Raw genomic sequence first — 17,991 nt, forward strand, 5'->3', positions numbered from 1 at the left:
CGGAGAGCAGGAACGGGCCGGACAGGGCTGACGAACCGCACCACTGACTTGGTGGGAGTGGCAGGAACAGGCCGGACTGTACTGGGAACACACACCACTGGCCCTATGTGGGGATCAGGAACAGGCCGGACCGGACTGGCAACACACGCCAGTACCTCTCGCCGTGCCTCTACAACCTCCTTCCCCCTGGTGACCAGTGACTCCCGTAACCTGGCGGCCTCCTCTGCCAACCCGCTGGACCGCTCTATCGCGGCCCCCTGCTGCCCCGACGTCGTGAGCCCCCCCCTAAAAATGTTCTGGGGGTCTCTCCTCCCCGTGGGCCAGGCCTCCATCGTTCTCGCCCAACTCTCGCTCCTCTGTCTCCAACTCCCGCCATTCAGCTCCTCACTAGGCTTGACCCAGTCGAGGTTGCCACGGAGATCTGCTAGCGATGGCTCCTGGACACGCTGCTTGGTCTGGTTTTGGTGGTTTCTTCTGTCACGATCGTCAGGGAGAGACCAAGGCGCAGCGTTGAATGCGTACATATTTATTAATAGAATGATCACACGATCAAAACAACGGACGATAACGTGATGTCTACGGTTTAACACAAACCAAATACGAACAAGAAACCACAAACACAAAGTGAAAGACAGACAGTTAAATATGGCTCCCAATCAGAGACAACCAGCTGACACTCGTTGCCTCTGATTGGGAGTCACTCAGGCCAACATAGAAATACAAACATAGAATTACACACCCTGGCTCAACATAACAGTGTCCCCAGAGCCAGGGCGTGACAGTAAGGAGTGCCTTTTGCATCCCTTTGATAAGTTAAGTAGCAATTATGCACCAATATTGCATTTTTAAATGCCTGTTATATGAAATGAAGTGCCCTTTGATATAGAGCACATGGAGAATTCAATAAATAAGAATTTCAATATCAATAAAGACTTGCTAAAGTGCCAGAATTTAGCATTTTGACATGTCCCTCTTTGCACCCTCTGTGATTTCTAGGAAGATTTTAACCCACTAAATACACCAGGTTTTCACCATCATTAGCTAGGTTTCCATCCAATTGACGACAGATTTTCATTCGAATATTCAAAAATCAGCGTAAATAAAATACAGTGGGGGAAAAAAATTATAGACTGATCATGTGTTTGTCAGTAGGCAAACGTACAAAATCAGCAGGGGATCTCACTGTACAGTGGGGGAAAAAAGTATTTAGTCAGCCACCAATTGTGCAAGGTCTCCCACTTAAAAAGATGAGAGAGGCCTGTAATTTTCATCATAGGTACACATCAACTATGACAGACAAATTGTGGAAAAAAAATCCAGAAAATCACATTGTAGGATTTTAATGAATTTATTTGCAAATTATGGTGGAAAATAAGTATTTGGTCACCTACAAACAAGCAAGATTTCTGGCTCTCACAGACCTGTAACTTCTTCTTTAAGAGGCTCCTCTGTCCTCCACTCGTTACCTGTATTAATGGCACCTGTTTGAACTTGTTATCAGTATAAAAGACACCTGTCCACAACCTCAAACAGTCACACTCCAAACTCCACTATGGCCAAGACCAAAGAGCTGTCAAAGGACACCAGAAACAAAATTGTAGACCTGCACCAGGCTGGGAAGACTGAATCTGCAATAGGTAAGCAGCTTGGTTTGATGAAATCAACTGTGGGAGCAATTATTAGGAAATGGAAGACATACAAGACCACTGATAATCTCCCTCGATCTGGGGCTCCACGCAATATCTCACCCCGTGGGGTCAAAATGATCACAAGAACGGTGAGCAAAAATCCCAGAACCACACGGGGGGACCTAGTGAATGACCTGCAGAGAGCTGGGACCAAAATAACAAAGCCTACCATCAGTAACACACTACGCCGCCAGGGACTCAAATCCTGCAGTGCCAGATGTGTCCCCCTGCTTAAGCCAGTACATGTCCAGGCCCGTCTGAAGTTTGCTAGAGTGCATTTGGATGATCCAGGATTTGGAGAATGTCATATGGTCAGATGAAACCAAAATATAACTTAAAAAAAAAATAAAAAAACTCAACTCATCGTGTTTGGAGGACAAAGAATGCTGAGTTTCATCCAAAGAACACCATACCTACTGTGAAGCATGGGGGTGGAAACATCATGCTTTGGGGCTGTTTTTCTGCAAAGGGACCAGGACGACTGATCCGTGTAAAGGAAAGAATGAATGGGGCCATGTATCGTGAGATTTTGAGTGAAAACCTCCTTCCATCAGCAAGGGCTTTGAAGATGAAACGTGGCTGGGTCTTTCAGCATGACAATGATCCCAAACACACCGCCCGGGCAACGAAGGAGTGGCTTCGTAAGAAGCATTTCAAGGTCCTGGAGTGGCCTAGCCAGTCTCCAGATCTCAACCCCATAGAAAATCTTTGGAGGGAGTTGAAAGTCCGTGTTGCCCAGCGACAGCCCCAAAACATCACTGCTCTAGAGGAGATCTGCATGGAGGAATGGGCCAAAATACCAGCAACAGTGTGTGAAAACCTTGTGAAGACTTACAGAAAACCTTTGACCTGTGTCATTGCCAACAAAGGGTATATAACAAAGTATTGAGAAACTTTTGTTATTGACCAAATACTTATTTTCCACCATAATTTGCAAATAAATTCATTAAAAATCCTACAATGTGATTTTCTGATTTTTTTTTCTCAATTTGTCTGTCACAGTTGACGTGTACCTATGATGAAAATTACAGGCCTCTCTCATCTTTTTAAGTGGGAGAACTTGCACAATTAGTGGCTGACTAAATACTTTTTTCCCCACTGTACATAGCGGGTAGGCTGTGCATGTAGGCTATTCTACATGATGAGATTATTATGGATAAGAGCGATCATCATGTCACCAGAATAAGGCCCTCAATATTTATTGGAAAGGAGCATCAAGCGCATCACCGAGCACTTTCACCACCCCCTCAAAATGTATTTAATCTGGAGCCTAATAAACTGTATGGTTTCCCGAGTCGTAGTGGGAGGATCACACACCATATCATTGCGTGACTCCAAGTTGACTTTGATATGATTTCTTGCATAATTAATTTTACAGATACGAAAAGATCCCACAATGTCGAACAAACAAATTATCTGTAAGCATTTATAAAATTGTATCGGAACTTCCTGTTTCCATTGCAGCTGTCGTGATGTTTTTTTAAAATACGGAATGACTTTACTTGCATAGCTTTACTTGTAAAGCCTTAGTTATTTTGTGGTTTTGACAAAGATATTTCTGAAGATTATTATTTATTTAATGTGATTAGTGATTCATTTACTGTCACTAATTTTAAGGTCAACCCTGTGATGTGAACTGAACTCTCGTTTTAATATGGTGAATCTATTCCTTTTTAAATATTTATTTCAAAAGAAACATTGAACATCTAATAGTCAAATCATAGTGTAAAAGCAGCTGAGCTGGTTCTACTCTTTTTGGCAATTTTCTGGTGTTTTGTGGTGAAAAACTGAGTGGGTCGAGCATAACACGTCAACCTTGTTACCCATAGATAGACAGGCTAGAAATGTTTTAACAATTTCATTTTGCATTTAATTGCCCTTCCCTGTTGCAAACAACAAGCTTCCATTCCCCCTTGTCACAAGGGGATTCATGGCTGATTTAACTAGTAATTACCAGTTGGAGGGCCATTCAAGTGGATCTTTCCCAGATGTGGTAAATCCCCACTACCCACTTGGTTACGAACACACCATAACACCGCTAACCATCCACTGTAGAACCGAATAATACACTCATTGGAAGCACAAGACCTAGACCTACACTTTGACATATTGGAGTTTTACGCAGTGGCGATTTTAGCATTTAAATCTTGGTGGGGCAAACTCACAATTTTTTTTTTTTAGATGCATGCCAGTAAAGCCACTACACAACATGTTATTAATTTATTAGGCCTATGTGGTCTAAAAAGGAATGAAAATACAATCCACTTTTATAGACAATATGTGACTCGTTTCAGGAAACTAGGCGTATGTCGCACGTCATTACTTCACAGGAGAGGCAATTGAACGTAAACATTTATTTTTTATCAAAATGAATTTTTGGGCAGAAATGCCTTCTGGAACATGTCAACTTTCATGTGCCTTAATAACAAACGTGTATGCCATCTGTAAATACAATTTTTGTTTTATTACCAGCCTAGTTGGTTTAGCCACGGAAAAAGTCAGGAACCTTCCCACTAGGCATGATTGGCTGAAATAATGGATGGGCTGAACATGCCAAGAGATTAGTTCGGATTGGTCTGCCTTGTAGCACGCTTGGGCTCGCTAGCTAACATTGCTGGTGGGCTCGCTAGCTAACGTTACGTGTATGATCTCTGTAGTAATATTATTCATATCTCAGAGCCATTTGCATTGCTAGTTATAGCCTAATGTTAGCTAGCTAGCTAACATAGAACCTAGTTGGTTAACTTTAGCTACCTGCAGATTCATGCAGTGTAGTAACATTATGAGTTGGGATTATGGTTAATTGTTTAGCTAGCTAGCTAGCTAAACAAAAGACTCCACCATGCAAGTAACCATTTCACTGTACTGTTTACACCTTCTGTATCCTGTGCATGTGACAAATACCCTTAGATTTTATTTGATATAGTGTGTGTTTACCAGAGACGGCAATGTGAAGATCAACATGACCTGCACCAAAATCCAATTAGGATATAATGTTAGGCCAAAGAGACAGTGTCCGAGTTCTAAAATTATCAGATAGAATGCCCTGCTTTTACTTCGTCACACTCACAACCGTAAGCTATTTTCTGTAATCAGCTTGTCATTAACTTGTAAATAAGGATCTTGTTGTGAGTTCTTTTCTGTAATAATGAATTCAAATTAGCTAATGTTAAGACGTTGTCAGCTATATGATATGGTCATTATTTGAACTGGCTAGCCAGCTAACTTAACATTAGCTAGCTAGCTAACAAGCTAGAAATGAACCAATGACGTCAGTGATCTTCAGGTTGGAGCTCTAGAAAGAGGCTTGAGTTCCCGACTTGGAATTCTGAGTTGGATGACCTTTCATAACGTATTTTCCCAGTCCGATAGTCTTTTTCCGAGTTGAATGCACTGAAGTCTGAGATTTCCCAGTTCCGAGTTTCCAGTTGTTTTGAACGCGGCAGAAGTCATGCTGGATTGACAGCATGGCCAATGTATTCAACCTTTGCTGTTGCGTGTGAATGTTTATCCTTTTAAGCTTGGAAAAAATACCCTTTCACACACATGTTTTAAATCCTTAAACCCAGACTTGGATCACACACCCTCTCCACCGAATAGGAGGCAGGGGAAGCTTTGCAATGCTTGCAGTTAGCCATTGATTCCTTCCAAACCACTTATTGTTGAAATTGCGATTTCCAACTTGTTGTGTAATGTTTATGTCCAATGGCCGATGAGCACCGATACGTTTTATCCATAGTTTCTCTTCATACGACAAGGATTGAAAAGGTTTTGCCAGTATATTGTCGATGTGATTCATGATGATGACTGCTTGTCTAGCTTGCAAGCTAAGATTGTGAAAGTATTATGTTGACATGATCAGTCCAATCAAAGCTAGCTGTAATTTGACATTATTTTATTTGTGGTTAATGACCTCGAGCCTTCTTGGACGGGCATTTCTAATGTAAATCTATGGCAACACCCAAGGGGTCTTGAACTGCCTAGCTCTCCCTGTAGATTCGGCAGTGACCTAGGGTCCCCATGAGTGACAGAACACTGAGTCAATCACGGCGCAACTAGAGAAGATTACCAATGCCTACGCTCTGTATTTTTGCTGGCTGCCCCTCCACCACAGAAAGCACTGAGCTAGGCTGAAACACCTGCATTTTGTAGCTGCCTTACTCAAGAAGGAGACCGTGTTCGTATGCGGCTTTATTAACCTCTATGGGATCGGCTAACGTGCGCTAATGTGATTAGCATGACTGTTGTAAGTAACAGCAAACTTTCCAGGACATAGACATGTCTTATATTGGCAGAAAGCTTACATTCTTGTTAATCTAACTGCACTGTCCAATTTACAATAGCTATTACAGTGAAAAAATACCATGCTATTGTTTGAGGAGAGTGCACAACAAAAAAAAACTTGTTAAGGCAACTGGTTTGATACATTCACCTCTGAAGGTAAATAATGTACTTACATTCAGTAATCTTGCCCTGATTTGTCATCCTGAGGGTCCCAGAGATAAAATGTAGCATAGTTTTGTTTATTAAAATATTTGTATATTCAAATGTAGGAACTGGGTTCTACAGTTTGAACCCTTGCTGTCTCTGGCTTCACACCCACCCCGCCATCTAGATGTGTGAAAGTTAGTGTATAAGCTAATGAACCATCATATATGACATTCCTGGGAGTGTGTAAACTTACATTTTGTATTACCATATCAGTTTTGTATGTTCTCTATAGGTATGTACTTCAAAATGTATCAATTGACCAATTCGACACATTTCGGCAGACTTGATACAAAATAGTCCGGTATATATTGCAATGCTTCACTGGATCAATCTGAAACTTTGCACACACACTGCTGCCATCTATTGGCCAAAATCTAAATTGCGCCTAAATTGCAATATTATATTGTGGCCTTTCTCTTGCATTTCAAAGATGATGAAAAAAAAGAAAACACATGTTTTTTTTGTTAGTATTATCTTTTACCAGATCTAATGTGTTATATTCTCCTACATTAATTTCACATTTCCACAAACTTCAAAGTGTTTCCTTTCAAATGGTATCAAGAATATACATATCCTTGCTTCAGGTCCTGAGCTACAGGCAGTTAGATTTGGATATGTCATTTTAGGCGAAACTAAAAAGTATATATATATACATATATATGTATGTATATATACTTTTTTTGTGCCTGTTTTGCATGTTATTTTGGCATTAATTTGTGTCACATATCAGTTTGCAAACAATGTAAAAAAATTTTTTACAAAAATCCTTGAGTTAAACTCTTAAGGATCGGACCCTTTCTTTCAATTTTTGCCTAAAATGACATACCCAAATCTAACTGCCTGTAGCTCAGGACCTGAAGCAAGGATATGCATATTATTGATACCATTTGAAAGGAAACACTTTGAAGTTTGTGGAAATGTGAAATTAATGTAGGAGAATATAACACATTAGATCTGGTAAAAGATAATACAAACAAAAAAACATGATTTATATTTTTTTTATTTTTTCATCATCTTTGAAATGCAAGAGAAAGGCCACAATATAATATTGAAGTTTAGGCGCAATTTAGATGTTGGCCAATAGATGGCAGCAGTGTGTGTGCAAAGTTTCAGATTGATCCAGTGAAGCATTGCAATACTGGACTATTTTGTATCAAGTCTGCCCAAATGTGCCGAATTGGTCAATTGATACATTTTGAAGTACATAACTATAGAGAACATACAAAAATTATATATATATATATATATATATTATTTCTAAACAGGTGGTGCTCAACCAGTTGCCACTGGTTGTACAATGTATAGATTTTGTTTGACTCGATAAAAACAAATTTAAAGAATAAATAAAGTGCCCGAGATCTATTATTTAACTGATTAATAAAATAAAATAAATACTTACTTTAGTAATTTTTTTTATCTCTTCAGATGGAAAAACAGGTTTTTTATTAAGTTGAACATGTGCTCTTTATGACAGAATGTTAAAGGTGCACTATGCAGAAATCTGGTTGCTAAAATTCTAATAGTTTGCCTAATTTCAGTTTATGTGACAAAACAAGTAGTCTAGTGTAGAGAATCATTGTACCATCTAAACCGCTGTGAAATATATTTTCCATAACACAAAATATTGTATTTTCAGCTGTTTGAAGTTGGTGTACAAAACTGAAAGTAAAAGATGCAAAAACGAAACTTAAGAACGAGAAGCATAGACATAGCACACATAGAACAGATCTACTACTTCTTAAACTTGCTTTCAATGAGAATGACAGATCTCACATTTCTATGTGAATTTGGTTCGGGTCACCCAAAAAGTTACATATTGTCTTATTCTGTTGACAAAATAATCGATGCTTGGCAGCCGTTTGAAAAATAAAACAAAATCATGCTCTTTCGTCCATAATAATCTCATCATTATTGTAGTCTATACACTGAGTACATTAAGAACACCTGCTCTTTCCATGACATATACTCTGACCAGGTGAATCCAGGTGAAAGCTATGATCCCTTATTTATTTCACTTGTTAAATCCACTTCAGTCAGTGTAGATGAAGGGGAGGACACAGGTTAAAGAAGGATTTTTAAGCCTTGACACAATTGAAACATGGCTTGTGTATGTGTGCCATTCAGAGGGTGAAGGGGCAAGACAAAATATTTAATTGCCTTTGAACGGGGTATGGTAGTAAGTGCCAGGCACACCGGTTTGTGTCAAGAACTGCAACGCTGCTGGGTTTTCACGCTCAACCTTTTGACGCATATGATCACATATTTGTCCCTGCAGCGTACCATCGCAAATATGTGATTGGAACAGTAGCAACAGAATGTATGATGCAACAAACGCTTCTAAACAGCATTGTTGTCTGAAAAGCATCTAAACAATGTTTGGTACTGATGGAAAATAAAGGTCTTCACAACTGTTATGATGAGTTTCTCGGGTATCAAGTATATAATAATAATAATAATAATATGCCATTTAGCAGACGCTTTTATCCAAAATGACTTACAGTCATGCGTGCATACATTTTTTATTTAATTTTTTTGTGTATGGGTGGTCCCGGGGATCGAACCCACTACCTTGGCGTTACAAGCGCTGTGCTCTACCAGCTGAGCTACAGAGGGTAGGATGTAAGGATATACTTAGACACTTTTGATGGGGAGTTCATATAAGTATTTAATAGGTACCATGGTTCGTTATAACAAAAGACATGGCTCTGCCTCTTGCCATTTCAAACTCCAGAACAAAGACATCCTCTCAGCTTATATACACTCTGTTACACGTTTCTTCACGAACATCTGGTAACCCTCAGTGGGCACTCCCTTCTTTGATGTTATTACCCTTTACCCAAAGTCAGTATATCCTATCCATCAATCATGCTACCATAAACATCAGTAATCTCCTATGACATACTGGAATGTAGACTCTGTGGCACCAAGCCACTTATCTACTAACTCTAACCTGGTCCACAACACTATGAAAACCTCATATCAATAACTCTATTCCTCAATTTCACCTTTTATTGTAAAAGATAAATGCAAACTTCATCGTAAAAGATAAATGCAAACTTCATCATCCAAGCATCACACGGAACACATCCACAGCCAAACTCATTCCATAAACCAGTCTAAATAACAGTTTGCGCTGACAAAAAAACGAAACATTAGTTAGCGACCTAACAGCTAGACTTGTTTACAATGTACCTCATCTCTGGTGAGCACAAGGGAGAAATGTAATATTGTTTAGAAAAGAGATGCGTGTCAGCTAAGCTAACAGCGGCTAAATTCTTTATGATGGAGCCATGTTTGTTTATGTTTGACAAGCGAAAACTCCCTAATCCCAGAATGCCATTAATTATAAGACGCAAATAAGCAAAGTCAAAGTTAACCCTGGTTGCTTCTGTGTGTCGCTCTGGATGGGAGTCTGTTAGATTACTAATGTGATGTAGTTGTTGAGCGTCTTCACTGCAAGTATATTGTATGTTTTAAATATTAAATCAATAAAAAAGTCAGAGATGGCTGCGCCCATTGCCCGAATAAGATCAACTTAGTTTGGCCACTTTGGCAACTCACTTTGGCAGCTCGATATTAGGAAGGCGTTCCTAATGTTTGGTATACTCAATGTACGTGCTCTCTAGCCAACAGCAGATAGCGCTGTTGGCTAGAGCGCATGTGCCAATACCAGAGTGGGCAGACTCGCTATATAACGCTATATAACGATATATAACGCAATATTTTTGTGAGAAAACCATTTAACTTAATTTTGTTATTTTTTAAAACTTTATTTATTTTTATTCGGTACATGGGAATTTAACCACAAAATGTATTTGTATGTGCACTACGTCATCACAGACAGCCTTTTATCTGCAACAAGTCAATTTGATGGAAACAAATCTCTGGTAGGAAAATGCGGGTTTTAGAATATTCACATGAAATCTGTCACCAATTGGATGGAATCAAATCAAATCAAATCAAATTTGATTTGCCACATGCACCGAATACAACAGGTGTAGACATTACCGTGAAATGCTTACCTAACTACTGATACGTAAAGAGTAATATAAGAAGCTGAATTAGTAACCCCTCTAGCCACCCTGTAGACTAGAGCCATATACATAGTGTGACATCGCAAAGGAAGCCTTTGAGTCTTTGAAAAGGGACTTATGCACAATGTTAGATTATATGAGGAATTCTCGTCAGAAATCACTCCATTGTATTTGTATTTGTATTTATTATGGATCCCCATTAGCTGCTGCCAAGGCATCAGCTACTCTTCTTTGGGTCCGGCAATATTAAGGCAGTTATACAATTTTAAAAACATTACAACACGTTCATAACAGATTTCACAACACACTGTGTGCCCTCAGGCCCCTACTCCACTACCACATATCAACAACACAAAGTCCATGTGTACAGTTGAAGTCGGAAGTTTACATACACTTAGGTTGGAGTCATTAAAACTCGTTTTTCAACCACTCCACAAATGTCTTGTTAACAAACTATAGTTTTGGCAAGTCGGTTAGGACATCTACTTTGTGCATGACACAAGTAATTTTTCCAACAATTGTTTACAGACAGATTATTTTACTTATAATTCACTGGATCACAATTCCAGTGGGTCAGAAGTTTAAATACACTAAGTTGACTGTGACTTTAAACTGCTTGGAAAATTCCAGAAAATGATGTCATGGCTTTAGAAGCTTCTGAAAGGCTAATTGACATCATTTGAGTCAATTGGAGGTGTACCTGTGGATGTATTTCAAGGTCTACCTTCAAACTCAGTGCCTCTTTGCTTGACATCATGGGAAAATCAAAAGAAATCAGCCAAGACCTCAGAAAACAATTGTAGACCTTGACAAGTCTGGTTCATCATTGGGAGCAATTTCCAAATGCCTGAAGGTACCACGTTCATCTGTACAAACAATAGTATGCAAGTATAAACACCATGGGACCATGCAGCCGTCATACCGCTCAGGAAGGAGACACGTTCTGTCTCCTAGAGATGAACGTAATTTGGTGCGAAAAGTACAAATCAATCCCAGAACAACAGCAAAGGACCTTGTGAAGATGCTGGAGGAAACAGGTACAAAAGTATCTATATCCACAGTAAAACGAGTCCTATATCGACATAACCTGAAAGGCCGCTCAGCAAGGAAGAAGCCACTGCTCCAAAACAGCCATAAAAAAGCCAGACTACGGTTTGCAACTGCACATGGGGACAAAGATCATACTTTTTGGAGAAATGTCCTCTGGTCTGATGAAACAAAAATAGAACTGTTTGGCCATAATGACCATCGTTATGTTTGGAGGAAAAAGGGGGGCGCTTGCAAGCCGAAGAACATCATCCCAACAGTGAAGCACGGGGGTGGCAGCATCATGCTGTGGGGGTGCTTTGCTGCAGGAGGGACTGGTGCACTTCACAAAATAGATGGCATCATGAGGAAGGAAAATTATGTGGATATATTGAAGCAATACATCAGTCAGGAAGTTAAAGCTTTGGTCACAAATGGGTCTTCCAAATGGACAATGACCCCAAGCATACGTCCAAAGTTGTGGCAAAATGGCTTAAGGACAACAAAGTCAAGGTATTGGAGTGGCCAACCCAAAGCCCTGACCTCAGTCCTATATATAACATTTGTGTGCAAAACTGAAAAAGCGTGTGCGAGCAAGGAGGCCTACGAACCTGACTCAGTTACACCAGCTCTGTCAGGTGGAATGGGCCAAAATTCACCCAACTTATTGTGGGAAGCTTGTGGAAGGCTACCCGAAACGTTTGACCCAAGTTAAAAAATTGAAAGGCAATGGTACCATACTAATTGAGTAACTTCTGACTCACTGGAAATGTGATGAAATAAATAAAAGCTGAAATAAATGATTCTCTCTACTATTATTCTGACATTTCACATTCTTAAAATAAAGTGGTGATCCTAACTGACCTAAGAGAGGGAATTTTTACTAGGATTAAATGTCAGGAATTGTGAAAAACGGTTTAAATGTATTTGGCTAAGGTGTATGGAAACCTCCGACTTCAACTGTATTTCTGGAATATTGTCAGGCATTACATGCATTTAAGCAAACACGCAAATTTGAAATGCATTTGAAATATATTGAAAGAAAAAGTAATCTGTATGTGTTTGATAATGTTTTGGATTTTTTACGCCACCTTTTGATAAACTTAGCTGGGTGTGTTTGTGTGTGTTTCCTACAGTTATAAAGTTTATCAGACAACAGATCTGTTTGATAACCGCTGTGTGTTCTCACGTCATGAAAATAAACCTACACACAAATCATTGAAATGTCATATTTGCTTGAGGGTTTGGCGGTTCCCGTTTCATGTTCTGTTGTTTCTCACTCACTACATAACACATACAATGTACCTCCGAAGCGTTTGTTTTTCTGGGGTTTGGTTTCCTGTTACAGCCCAGAGAGTCTAAGCCATATCCTGTTTGTGTGTGTAGATTCTGGCAGCCCTGAGGCACCTACACTTTAAGAACATCGTCCACTGTGACCTGAAGCCTGAGAATGTCCTGCTGGCCTCTGCCGAGCCCTTCCCCCAGGTACATACAACTGTTATGACACTATCACACACACCATGACTCTCCACGTCAAAGCTAATGTAGAGATCTCTCTCTCTCTCTCTCTCTCTCTCTCTCTCTCTCTCTCTCTCTCTCTCTCTCTCTCTCTCTCTCTCTCCCTCTCTCCCCCTCTCTCTCCCTCTCTCTATATATATATATATCTATATCTCTCTATATATATATATCTCTCTATATATATCTCTATATCTCTCTATATCTATATATCTATATCTCTCTCTATATATATCTTTATATCTCTCTCTCTATATCTCTCTCTCTCTCTCTCTCTCTCTCTCTCTCTCTCTCTCTCTATATATATATATATATATATATATATCTTTCTCTATATCTCTCTCTAAATATCTCTCTATCTCTCTCTCTATATATATCTCTCTATATATATCTTTATATCTCTCTCTCTATAGTTAGGGGTAAGGGGGGGAATTAACCGTTTCCTGTTGTGTGTGTGGCTCTCACACACACACACTCATTATTCTGAGAAAACCATGGTGGTCACATGGTAAACATACACACACATACAGTGGGCTCCGAAATGATTGACACCATTGATAAAGATGAACAATAATGACTATATTAAATAAATAATTCAAATACTGTGCTATATTTATTGTATACTCAACAAAATGGGTAAAGTACATTATTTTATACTAATACAATTGCTTAGAGAAATAGATTTTGTTTAACAAGTAATACTTTTTTTCTGAGAAAGGTAGGGGTAAAAATTATTGACACCCCTAAAGATTCTTATAAATAAAGTAATCAAACGTTTAGTATTAGGTCTCATGTTCCTGGCATACAATGAATACATCAAGCTTGTGACTCTACGAACTTTCTGGATGCATTTGCAGTTTGTTTTTTGGTTGTGTTTTCAGATTATTTTGTGCCCAATATAAATTAATGGTAAATAAGAATAGAATATGTTTCTAAACACTTCTACATTCATGTGGATGCTACCATAATTGCAGATAATCCTGAATTAATCGTGAATAATGATGGGTGAGAAAGTTTGAGGGTCAAAGATCATACCTCTAAGACATGCTAACCTCCCCTGTTATTGGTAATGGTGAGAGGTTAGCATGTCTTGGAGAAATCAATCATTTCAGACCCCACTGTATATAATACAATATAATATAGAGAGTACCAGAACTGAGTTGATTTGCAGGGGTACGAGGTAATTGAGGTAGCTATGTACATATACTATAGGTAGGAGTAAAGTGACTAGGCAACAGGATAGATAATAGACAACTCCATCTCATACCGAATCAGGCATAACAACAGCACAGCCAAGCCTGCTGATGGGAACAACTCAAAATAGTCTGGCACAACACACACACACTGTGCCCATTTGCTATCCTGGATTAACACACCAGATCTGAGAGTTACGGACATGGCCAGTGACCAGTGATGCCCTGTTACATACAGACAGACCACATTGAAAAAGACACAGGGGTAACACTATACCCCTGTCACACACACACACACTGCTTCCAAGAAAGTGCTCTGGCAGTTATGATAGCGTCAGTCAAAGTCACCTAAGAGAAGCTAGTGGTTGTTTGGACAGCCCTGGGATCCTGAATAGTTAATATAGTCTGGTTCAGGTCAGCAGCACTATACATGTTACAGGGCACGGGTCAACAGACCTGGGACATGATCTCTTCACCCAGCACCACAACAAGACCCAGGATCATGTATAAAACAGTTGGCATATACAGTATGTAGTCCTATGAAATAGGATGGCTTGATGGTGGCATCCAATGCAGCATGCTGGTAATGTTAGTAAGGGAGTTGGTATATCTGGGTCATCTATAAAAGCCAGGTGGTGACCTCTCCCATACAGGGCGTGGCAGAGGTATGTTCAACTTATTTACTAGGCATGTCAAAGTGATGATGGGGTTATGGGATAGTGTTACTCATTTAGTAGAAGAGAGGAGAGTAGGCCATGATGCTGGAACTTACATACTGTAACATGTCATAGCTAACATCAGAACACTGGAGCTGGTCAAGAGGAAGCAGGCCCTATGACGTAGTCTCTCTCTCTCTCTCTCTCTCTCTCTCTCTCTCTCTCTCTCTCTCTCTCTCTCTCTCTCTCTCTCTCTCTCTCTCTCTCTCTCTCTCTCTCTCTCTCTAGGTGAAGCTGTGTGACTTTGGCTTTGCCCGTATAATTGGTGAGAAGTCGTTCAGGCGTTCGGTGGTGGGCACCCCAGCCTACCTTGCCCCAGAGGTGCTGCTCAACCAGGGTTATAACCGCTCCCTGGACATGTGGTCTGTAGGAGTCATCATGTACGTCAGCCTCAGTGGCACCTTCCCCTTCAACGAGGACGAGGACATCAACGACCAGATCCACAACGCTGCCTTCATGTACCCACCTAACCCCTGGAAACAGATTTCACCTGACGGTAAGACACACACACTTGTACTCATGCATGACAAATGCAAGTGTCTTACTCAATCATGGGTAAGTATATCTAAATGTCCATATTATTATGACATACACGTACAGTTCACATACTGTTCTCACCTGTGTGCCTGTGTTCCTCTTCAGCCACTGACCTGATCAACAACCTGCTCCAGGTGAAGATGAGGAAACGCTACAGCGTGGACAAGAGCCTCAGTCACTCCTATCTACAGGTACGCTAGTCAACAGAAGCACGGCAGCTATACAAAAGTCCATTACCTACAGTGGAGACACCAGAGACACAAGGCCCCCTAACTGACTTATTTCTCATGTTTCTCTCCATCCTCAAACCTCTCATCTCATCCTCTTCCCTCCTTCCATGCTCTTCTCTTCTTCCCCCTCCTCCCATCAACCCTCCCTCCCTCCCTCCTCTCCTCTCCAGGACTACCAGACATGGTTGGATCTGAGGGAGCTGGAGACCAAGCTGGGTGAGCGCTACATCACCCATGAGAGTGACGACTGCCGCTGGCAGATGTTTGCCCGCGAACACACACTTCCCTATCCGGCCCACCTGGTGCCCCCTTTGCCTGCGCTCGGGTCTGACGATGAGGCCAGGGAGGACGCAGACATGCAGGGGCTCACCGAGAGGGTCAGCATACTCTGAGAACCAGCAGAACCAGGACCCACGAGGGCCCAAGGGACTCAGACTGACCCAGGGAAGAGGAGGGGAGTGTGGGGAGCGAGTAGAGAGAGAGAGGGGCTGGCTGGATGGATGGAGGTCTGGAGAGTGGGGAGGGTGAGGCTTGGAGGTTTAGCTGTAGAACAGCGCCTTCTATAGCGATGATCCCGCTCCTATCCGTCTACTAATGGTGTCCACTCTGGCCCAAGCCTGTCCAATCTCCAGACCCCATCCTTGACCCCTCTCTCATCGGTCCAGCTTAGCTCTTCAACCCATGAACTCTTTGAGTGTAAGAGACTGCTCTTCTGTATCCCACACGGACATGCTGTACTGTATCCAGTGGTGTCAGGGGATGTGTATCTCAGAAACCCGGGGAAGCACAGGAATCCCATGCTTATTGTCACAGAGAGAGAGAGAGAGAGAGAGAGAGAGAGAGAGAGAGAGAGAGAGAGAGAGAGAGAGAGAGAGAGAGAGAGAGAGAGAGAGAGAGAGAGAGAGAGAGAGAGAGAGAGAGAGAGAGAGAGAGAGAGAGAGAGAGAGAGAGAGAGAGAGAGAGAGAGAGAGAACATTAAGGCCTCGATCAATCCACTTATGCATGACTTACATCCACCCATAAACAAAACCTTATGAACCGTTCCTTTTTATTTTATTTTCATTGAATGTGATGACTGGAAGCGCCCTGCCTGTACTGGCAGACCTGTTTGCTGCAGACCGGAAAGAGTTTAATGGAGACAAAGGAGTCATTTAGTACCTGTAAGTGGTAGATAAAGGGCTTATAACTGTAGGCAACAGACCAGTGCTAGTGGGCTGTCATCGTTTCAGAGGAAATCTGCTGTTCAAACGACAACAAAGAAAACAAAGCCAGAGATAGATGTAGCAATCAAAGATTGCACCTTTAATCTGTCCTCTGATACTGTCCTAGTTGGTGCAACACCATTATTGATAATTACTTATTAGTTAAGACTGAAGACTGCTCATCATCGGAAGTGCTAATTGTGAATTGGTGATGGTGATTCGAGGGTGTCCTAGACCTGTAGACATACACTGTTACAATGAAGGCAATGTGGACATTTTCTGAATAGTTTGTCATGGACACCATTAAACACCAATGGACAGTGGGGAAAATGCTATTGCTCTTTTAGTTATAGTAGAAAGACAATGAACTGCCCATCTCTGGAGTCAATTTTAATGTATGGGAGGAGGGCTATGATATTGATTACTGACTATGAACCTAGCATGTCAACATGTTGGATGTCCATGTGAAGTAGATTTGTCTAGAAGAAAAGCATAGTTATGAAGGAATATTATGTACATGTATAACCATATCTTTATGTAGTGTAATCAATGTATGCTTGGAGAATGTAAACCTATGGAAGATCCCAGCATTTATATATAACATCAGTACAAACCTTGACATACAATATTTCATCTGTGTCATTTATTCAGCGCGTTGCCTCGTGAACATTGAGATGGAAGATTAGGGGGAAATATGGAAGACTAGGGAGAAGTATAGGAGGAAATAACTATGGTGATTATCCATACCACTCATATCTATATAAAATCGCATCCTAGCGCATACATTTTCATGACATGCATCAGTCATGCTCATCAGGCATTACCTGCTCAGAATTCACACTGGAACATATACACTATGTGGATTGAATGACAGATTGAGTGAGAAATATACAGAGAGAGCATGATAGGACTCAGGCCTTTATGGTAGAGTGGCCAGATGGAAGCCACTCCTCAGTAAAAGGCACATGACAGCCCGCTTGGAGTTTCCCAAAAGGCACCTAAAGGACTCTCAGACCATGAGAAACAAGATTCTCTGGTCTGATGAAGCCAAGATTGAACTCTCTGGCTTGAATGGCAAGCGTCACGTCTTTAGGAAACCTGGCACCATCCCTACGGTGAAGCATGGTGGTGGCAGCATCATGCTGTGGGGATGTTTTTTAGCAGCAGAGACTGGGAGACTAGTCCCGATCAAACATCTCTGGAGAGACCTGAAAATAGCTGTGCAGCGACGCTCCCCATCCAACCTGACAGAGCTTGAGAGGATTTGCAGAGAAGAATGGGAGAAACTCCCCAAATACAGGTGTACCAAGCTTGTAGCGTCATACCCAAGAAGACTCAAGGCTGTCATCGCTGCCAAAG

General features: G+C 40.9%; 1 protein-coding gene across 1 annotated transcript in view; it reads left to right on the forward strand.

Moving 5' to 3' along the window:
* LOC311106029 (serine/threonine-protein kinase D2-like) overlaps positions 1-17,256 on the forward strand; it is a 29,168-nt gene extending 11,912 nt beyond the window's left edge. The window contains exons 13-16 of the mRNA XM_084148301.1: positions 12,626-12,724; positions 14,892-15,159; positions 15,306-15,391; positions 15,601-17,256. Of these exons, the coding sequence (XP_084004427.1) occupies positions 12,626-12,724; positions 14,892-15,159; positions 15,306-15,391; positions 15,601-15,822 (675 nt within the window). The 3' untranslated portion in view covers positions 15,823-17,256. The remainder of the gene's footprint in view (positions 1-12,625; positions 12,725-14,891; positions 15,160-15,305; positions 15,392-15,600) is intronic.
* The last annotated feature ends 735 nt before the right edge of the window (positions 17,257-17,991 follow it).

Source organism: Coregonus lavaretus (genome assembly GCF_964263955.1).
Source record: "Coregonus lavaretus genome assembly, chromosome: 30".
NCBI classification, from domain to species: Eukaryota; Metazoa; Chordata; class Actinopteri; order Salmoniformes; family Salmonidae; genus Coregonus; species Coregonus lavaretus.